The 8,587-nt window shown below is 31.5% G+C and overlaps 1 protein-coding gene across 1 annotated transcript; it reads right to left on the bottom strand.

Moving 5' to 3' along the window:
* Positions 1-1,359: 1,359 nt before the first annotated feature.
* On the bottom strand, positions 1,360-3,856 carry LOC123884716 (transcription factor MYB1R1). The gene is made up of 3 exons (XM_045933878.1): positions 3,400-3,856; positions 2,978-3,186; positions 1,360-2,246 (listed from the first exon to the last, which is right to left on the bottom strand). Exons 1-3 carry the CDS (start codon positions 3,638-3,640, stop codon positions 1,839-1,841), a joined length of 858 nt encoding a protein of 285 aa, XP_045789834.1. The 5' UTR covers positions 3,641-3,856; the 3' UTR covers positions 1,360-1,838.
* Between the last annotated feature and the right edge of the window lie 4,731 nt (positions 3,857-8,587).

The raw sequence follows: 8,587 nt of genomic DNA, 5'->3' as shown, positions 1-8,587 counted from the left end.
ATAGTACTTTTGATGAGTTATAAAATGAACATTTTTTTTTATTATACACAAAATGTCACATTATTATACTCCCTCTAGTCTTGTATGTAAGCAAAAATTCAAAAAAGTTATCCCTTTAAGTAAGTAGGTAAAGTGTAATTAATAATTGAGAAAAAGTATCAGCGATGCTATTCATCACGACGCTTAATTTGGCGAATTCCACGAACAGTGCAAAATCTTCACAATTTGTTTGTTTTTTAAATTTAAATAAAAAAGTATATAATTTGGTGTTTTACAGAAAACAGGGGTGGTTGTGTGTTATTCTTGGTTTTCGTGAATTGCAATTTCGTGATAACAAGCATAATTCAAAAAGTATTTCATTTCGAATTTTATCCTTTCTTTTGTTTTAAATTAAAGTAATTAATTGCACATACTTTGGATAAAATTGGAATTATGACATTAAACATAATAATTGCAGTAAATTTTTGCTAATATTTAATACTAACAATTTTTTTGTTTTGTTGCTTATATTCGAGACCGGATGAAGTATTTATATTTTCAAAACTTTAATAATAACAAAAATGTAGAGGATATTGACCCTACAAAGTCACACGCAATTAAACACTTTGAAGAACATGTTTTAATCTTAAAATTGGGGTTCTAATAAAAACAGTAAATTTTTTGCTTATCAAAAAAAAAAAAAACAGTAAATTTTTTAATTAGTGTAATGAACAACAGTTTAATAGTGTTATGTAAAGACTAACAAAAATCGTTCTCTATGCTTATCAAAGAGTACTGTTTTTAACATACCCTTGCCTTTGCATAATAAAATCGCAGTTAAAATATGCAACACCTACTCGCCACATTAAAAAAATTGTTTTCCCAAATTTTTTTTATCGTTTGACAACATTTTTTGTTGTCATAAACCCACAAGGCCGGTCGTAGACACACATATACTTTCTTCCAGATCTATTTACAGGAGACTTTTGGAGACGAAGATAAAAATTTAATCATAAATAATTTAGTCCCATCAATTAATATTGACTACTTCATTTTTAATTTTATTTTAATTTTGTATATGTGCCCAAATTTAAATAGTTTGTTTGTACTTATTATAGAAGTGTTTCTTGACATTTTGACAAGAGTTTAAATGGATAAAACCAGAAGAAAAAGTTATACCAAATGAAGCACTGCATTTATATTTGGTTTACCTGTAAATAGTACTTATTTTAGCCTCTCTTATAACCATTTTATTGTATTTGGTTTACCTCTAAAGTGGATTGAAATGTATTGTTGACTATTTTTCTTGTTTTGAGAGATTTAAGTTAAATGAAAAGAAGCTATTCCTAATTCAACCCGTCAAAACAAGCAGACAAGCAGTACAATCCAATACTCAAATCTTAACAACAATGCTAGAATCCAACTTGATATTATCCCCACCCCATATAAGAGCCACAGACCAACCATTCATTTTGTGTAGAGTCCACATCCAACGTTATCAGCAATGAACAGAGACTACTTTGTTATTTTCAGTTACATCAACTACAAACATAAACCACCAAAATAAACAAGAATCTAAAGTCATGACATTAATTAATTAATTAACATAAATAAAACAAGAAGAAAACTGGACAGGACTTTTCCCAGTGTCTGTACAAGGAACAGAAGGATCAAATTTAGTCACTTAAGCTTAGATTTCGTTGAATCCATCCCTCTTTCCTTCAAGATCTTTCTCTTCTCCCACCAAAATGACAGGAGTTAGAGATAAGAGACTATAGATAGTAAATACTTATATCTGTAATCATCTGTGAATCCAAGATGGTCAAGATATGGACTATAATCATCATAAGCCATATTTTTTAAGCAACACTTATGATATTGTCTCCATTGTTGAAACATGGCATTGCATGTAAAGCTGAGTGTGTTGATGATGTCTTCCTTTGATCAGATGAGAAGGACAGACCAAGGGAAAGTGTTGGAGGGTCAATTGATGAATTAGAACTTGAAGTGATGTCAGAGACAGCGGAAACTTTAGGATCTGAACCAACAAAAGGACTTGGATTGAATATTGGGAAATTGTGTTTCACATTTCCTTGTCCAAGAGTGAGTTCTTCCATTGGACTCTCATTAACACCCAACTCAAATACTGACATAAAAGGAAATCCATTGTTTTTTCTAGGTTCAGGTGCTGCAGGGCACATAGGCTGTGATTGAGAAACACTATCTTGATTCTTCACCTGTTCTTCCTCCATTGGAATTGCAGACACCTGACAACAAACACACAAAAAATTGATCAGAATCAGATCGTGAAAATTTTATTAACTTCTCTATGTCTAAAAATACTTTAACTCTTGGTAAGTCAACTCTTTCAAATGCCTAAAACAAAACATAAACCTTATAATATTATCTGAGTTTGCCGGTTGTTTATCAATTACCCTTAGTCCCAGACTTCAAAGTAATGCGAGACTTTTTGGTGTACCAGAACAGAATCTTAGATCACTCCATTCTAGTTTTATTAGATTTATCTACAAACTAACAAAGGATTTTCAACACAAAAAACCAGAAGTTTCATTTCGATTTTTCAGTTTCCTTTCACATCTTTCAAATTCCTAACATGGCAAAAGTAATTATAGTATTGAGCTTGACTATTGAATCAAACTTAGAAGACCAATAAATATCTTAACAAATTCAATGTCATAAATCATAGGAGTAATTAATAACACTAAACTCCCTCCATCCCAATTTGATCGACAAAGTTGACTGTTGTGCATTATTCATACATATAGCTTTGACCTTATTTTTCTACTAATAAACAAAAATAAATATTAGCATAAAAGATGTTTGATTCGTCTCCATGAGTATTGTCAAAATATCAAAACAATATGTGAAACAGTCAACTGTGTCAATCAAATTGCGACGGAGGGAGTAATAACTAATTGAAAACAAGTTCATACCAAAAAGCAACATGAATGGAATATGATGATGATGATGGAATTACCGTGTCGGTTGTGATATCAAAGAGGCTGGATCTACGGCGACGGCGATTGAGATTACTACGGCGGAGAAAGTACTTCTGAGCATGACTTGCAACCTGCGTCGGCGTTCGAGTTTTCACGTAGTTTCTAGAGATTCCTCTCCAATCACCTTTTCCTACTTTCTGCAATCCAACCAAAAACAGCTTGTGCTCTTCCTCCGTCCATGGAATCCCTGATCCATTCAAACACAAATCAACACTTATAATAATCTAAATGCAAGATCAATAACAATAACATTAATGAATAATCACGTTTTAAATTTCAATCAATTTAATCAAATTATTAATTACTAGATTAATTAAATAACAGAATCTATTTATTTTTTCTTTCTGAAATTGGAAATGATAACAGAAAACCGTTAACCGATCAGAGAAATTGAACGAACCTCGTTTACGCTCGCGATCGCGGTTTTTGCCGGAGTTATTCGGAACGGCGTCATCGGCGGAGGCATAACCGGCGGCGAGAACTTCTTTATTGTTATCATCCTTGATACTGATATTGTCGTGAGGTTGTTCGTACTGTGAGAGATTGTTCATACTGACACTCTTTCTCATGGAATCAACGACGACTCTAACTCCGAAGAGCATGAATTCGCCGGAGACGGCAGCGGTGGAAGGAGAAGTCATCGTTGGATAGAGCGATGATTGTAAAAATATGAGTGACTCGGTTGGAATCGGAATCCGTACGAAACGAGTGAGTGAGTAACTCGGGTAAGGGAATAGAATAGATAAAGAGAAAAAGTGAGAGAGAAGAGATATAGAGAAATGAGAATGAGTGCGTGGTGGTGAATATAAGAGTCTCAGACGGCAATGAGGTGGAGACCATGTGGGGTGACTAATTTTTACAATAAATAAATAAATCAATTTTTTTTTTCTTTTCTTTTCTTATAAACTATGAAGCACGGATACAGACATAGACACCGAACATAATACGAATATTGACACGTTGACACCGATAAAAATTTGAAAAAATGACATAATTTAGTGTAATCATAAGTGTCAGTGTTGGTGTACGGACACACTTAATCTAAGGAGTGTCGGTGCTTCCTAGCTTATAAACAATCCATAAATACTAACTCGAGTAATGATAGATATATTATTACGATAGAAACTTTAACTCGAGGTCAAAATACGAATTGATAAAGTATGAAATGTTAATCGATAATGAATTGGTTCAAGTGATGAAAGTTTTGATCGTCTTAACTATGTGCTCAGAGTTCAATTTCTTTCTCATGTCTATGGAGAAAATTTGGTTGAAAGAAAAAAATTTACCTTGTGCGTCCCATAAATCCCCCGTCGGAGACTATTCTTTGTTAACAATGATGAAAAAGTATGAATGCAAGAAAAAAAAAAACTATATGAATTGTTCGATATTGTGTTGAAGGTCGGAAGCAAGCAACTTGGACAAGAAAAATAAAAGAATATGATAAAGATTGCACATAAATACTAAAGTGTGTGTATCATTAAATTTTAGCTTTAATTTTATGCAAATCAAATGTAAATGGATAACCTAACAAATCTCATTCGAGATCATAGGGTCATTCTTATTTTCTTAATCATTAAATTGTGGATACTTTTTAACATTTTTAATATATTTAACATTATAAGCTTCTTCCTTAAAAAAAAATAAAACATTATAAGCATCTAAAAATATATTTTGAAAATTATTTTCAACATAAATTTTAACTTATCATTTTAAAAAATAGTGGATTTTGTTAATCCAGTATATTATGATGAGTTATCACCTGGCGCCAATTTAGGGATGGCAATGGGTAGGGTATGGGTAGGGTACTATAGTACCCATCCCCATACCCGCGGATTGAAAAATACCTGTACCCATCCCCATACCCGCGTGGGTAACAACTTTTGCCCCCGTCCTCATACCCTATGGGTACCTAGGTACCCATACCCATACCCGTTACCCGCATTTTTACTAAAAATAAATTGATTAATTATAAAATATCATATAATTTTAATAGAATTAAAAAAAATTAAAGATTTTAATATTGACTAATGAAAATTATAAACAAAATTATTACTAATCATATGTTAAATTTCATATTTATGTTAAATATTCACATTATTTTTATATTATGTTATAAATAAACATTTTTAATAAAAATATTTAATAGTTTAGTAGAGTTGTATCGTTTTAAATTGATTTACATATATTATAATATACTAATATAAATAAAATAAATAAATATATATTATGCAGGTATGGGGCGGGGTGGGTACTAAGGTACCTGTACCCGCACCCATACCCGTTCATTTTTGCGGGTAATTACCCATACCCGTGCCCGTACCCAAAATGCGGATTTTTACCCTACCCGTTGTGGGTAATTTTTGCGGGTACCCTCTGGAAATGAGTCAAATTGTCATCCCTACGCCAATTTTGTCATGTGTTTAATCTTGTTTTGTCCCTTTTTATTATCCAAATATAAATCCCTTACCTTCTGTCAGGACAGGAGGACTAAATAATTCCAGACGCGAATGGTAATTTTTAAAGATAGAGGGTACACAACACATAATACAGTAGTGAGTAGTACTTTCTAAAAAATAAATAAAACATTGAACATAGGTGATTATTGAGATGTATCCCCTAAGATAAATTATTTAAGAGAATCCAAATTTAATTTATAAATATAAAAAAAAATGACAATTATTGGAAGACTGATTTTTTTATTTATCAAGTAGTTTTGTGGCTAAAAATTTTACCATTAAGATTGATAAGTGGAGTGTACAGAATTTTACCATTAATTTTTTTTAATATATGCATTCGAAAAAGAGTGACCCAAATGCATAAATGTAGGTTGTCATGTGTTAAATATGTTTGGATCTCATTCTCAAAAGCTAGATCAAATATAAGCATATTTAACATGGTATCAGAGTCGGGTTAAGGATTACAATGTGGTCATTTGACTCAAACCCCCAATAGGCGTGAGGGTGGGTACGTGTTAAATATGTTGTTGTGTTGTTGGAGATTGTTTGAACTTAAAGTCTCACATTACTTAGATTTCTAAGCTCTCGAGTGTATAAATATGTGTGGTCAATTTCACTCTATGAACTAATTTTTGGGATTGAGATCCAAACATATTTAACACCATAAACCATGGTCACAAGGAATCCAATTTCTAAATTTCTAAACATGTACTATACAATGCATTAAAAAAAACCATGTACTATACAATAAATAAGTTATAACCATATCATGTAAATAAGTTAAACTTGTATCCTATTAAAATATATCTTAAAATTGAGAGTTAAGTATTCATTAACTCTATAAAATTAACTTGTAAGATAATAACTACATCTTAATCATAATACAAATTCATGTTCGGACTAACTGTATATCATTCTCTTATACACAGTGCTATTAGATTTAATGCGTGAATATAAATGATGGACAACGAATCACTATGGAATCAATTTTAAAGATAATAAAAACAATTTATATTCTAAAGACTCTAATCTAATGTAGTAGAATCAAACATAGACCAAGAATGCAAATATTATAAATTTGACAAAGTAGTAAGGGAATCAATATAATTTCCATTAAAAAATGAGAATCATATAATTTACACAAATAAAAATAAAAAGGACACTTTACAGCCAATCCTCGCCTGTTATTAAGCATCGAGATGTTAAAAAAGAAGACAGGGTACGTGTAAGCTCGATTCTCAAGTACAAATGTCGTTAAATAATTGGATTTTAAGGTTGTAAAACAAATTACAAACTCCTAGTAATATGACCAAGAATGAAAAGAAAAAAAAAAAAATCATTCGTTGACCAATAGACTCTTTCAAAGATCCATTGCTACACATAACATAACCTAGGATCAAGAACTATATTATATGGAATTCATGTGAATCGTGTTAGTACGTAGAAAGCAATGAAGCAATTTCGAAGTTATGACACATGAAGAAGTTCTTGAGGCACAAACAACCGTGTCAAATTAAATTTAACATTAGAATGAATGGGTCGGTGCAAACTATAGTACAATTTATGAAGTTTGATCAAAACTTTGAGTTGAATTTTTATTTTTGTTAGCATGTCATTTTCTTCTGAACCAAGAAAATTATCCTTTTACTTTCTTTTCCTAGGTCACACGTAAAATAATATTTTAAGTCTTAAGACATACATTTATCTTAAAAAACTAACTTCCCTTGCGTTTACAAACATTGCATTTTCCATAAAAAAAAATGACATTAGATTTGAAGTGAAAAATATAACGTTTACCCATTCAAATAAAAATAAAAATATAACGTTTACATTTTACAAACATTGCTACTACACCTACCCCAAGTAGGGATGGCAACGGGCGCCCATGGGTGCGGGTTTGACACTTACCAAACCCACACCCGAAATCATCACCCAAACCCAAACTCAAAGGCTATTCGGGTGGCAAAACAACACCCACGCCCACACCCATTGGGTTCGGGTTTTTTCCACCCAAACCCAAACCCGCATCACATTTGAAAATAATTTGCAAATTTAAGAAATTAAATTACAACATAGACTTTGAATTAAATTACAACTAAAATTAAGGTATTCCAAAGAAATTCAAACATAGACTTTCAAGAAATTACAAAATAAACTTTCAAGAAATTAAATTACAACTAAAATTTAAGGTCTTCCAAGGAAATTGAGGGAGACTATGGGGGTAATTAGGTAATTATAAAATATTTCGGGTGGGTGTATGGGTTTCGGGTGTGGGTTTGACTGATACCAAACCCACACCCATATTATCGGGTGTCACCCGAACCCAAACCCAAACTCAGTCAAATCGGGTTTCGCCCGTTGACTTGAGTTTGGGTTCGGATTGGTCTCTCGGGTTTGGGTTTTTTTGCCATCCCTACCCCCAAGGCCACCAACGTGTTTTCACAATTTAAAAGTATGTGGTTTTTTTTTTAAAAAAAAAAGAAAAAGATATATTAATCTTACTATCTTAGTTATCTTAGTCACAAAGTACTTCTAGAAGTTACCTTTTCTCCTTTCGTTCTCTTCTTTATTTAAAATTTTCACTTGGTGTTATAAATTTATAATACTTTTTTGGCTTAAATGCACTTTTGGTCCCCCTATTTTCAAAAAAATGAAGTTTTGGTCCCCCTATTTTAAAAACCAACTTTTTAGTCCCCTATTTTCATTTTTTTTTGAGTTTTGATCCCCCATCCTATTTTGGGGTTAATTTTGTTGATGTGGCCTTGTAACTAATGATGGGGCAACATTCATGTGGACAAATTTAGTATCCATGTCATTATTATATATTTTTAAATTCAATAAAACTTTATTTATAAAATATTTTAATTGTTAGAATTATATATTCAACTAAAATAATAATTGTTAAATCTTATAAAATATGAAATTTGAAACCCTAATTATCAAACCTTCAACTACTAGAATTTTATTCACTGTCGGAGAGAATCATTCCTTATGGATTTCACTAATCCTATGGTTTCCATTCAAACTCAACAATTTTTGGATTTTTAAAAACGAAAAGAAATTAGAGATGATTTTGTGTTTCAATAGAAATTACTCATACTCTTTAAACTATCTATGACTTTGGATGAGTTT

This window comes from Trifolium pratense, linkage group LG5 (genome assembly GCF_020283565.1).
Source record: "Trifolium pratense cultivar HEN17-A07 linkage group LG5, ARS_RC_1.1, whole genome shotgun sequence".
In the NCBI taxonomy this organism is placed as follows: domain Eukaryota; kingdom Viridiplantae; phylum Streptophyta; class Magnoliopsida; order Fabales; family Fabaceae; genus Trifolium; species Trifolium pratense.
This window is presented reverse-complemented; position numbering and strand designations above follow the sequence as displayed.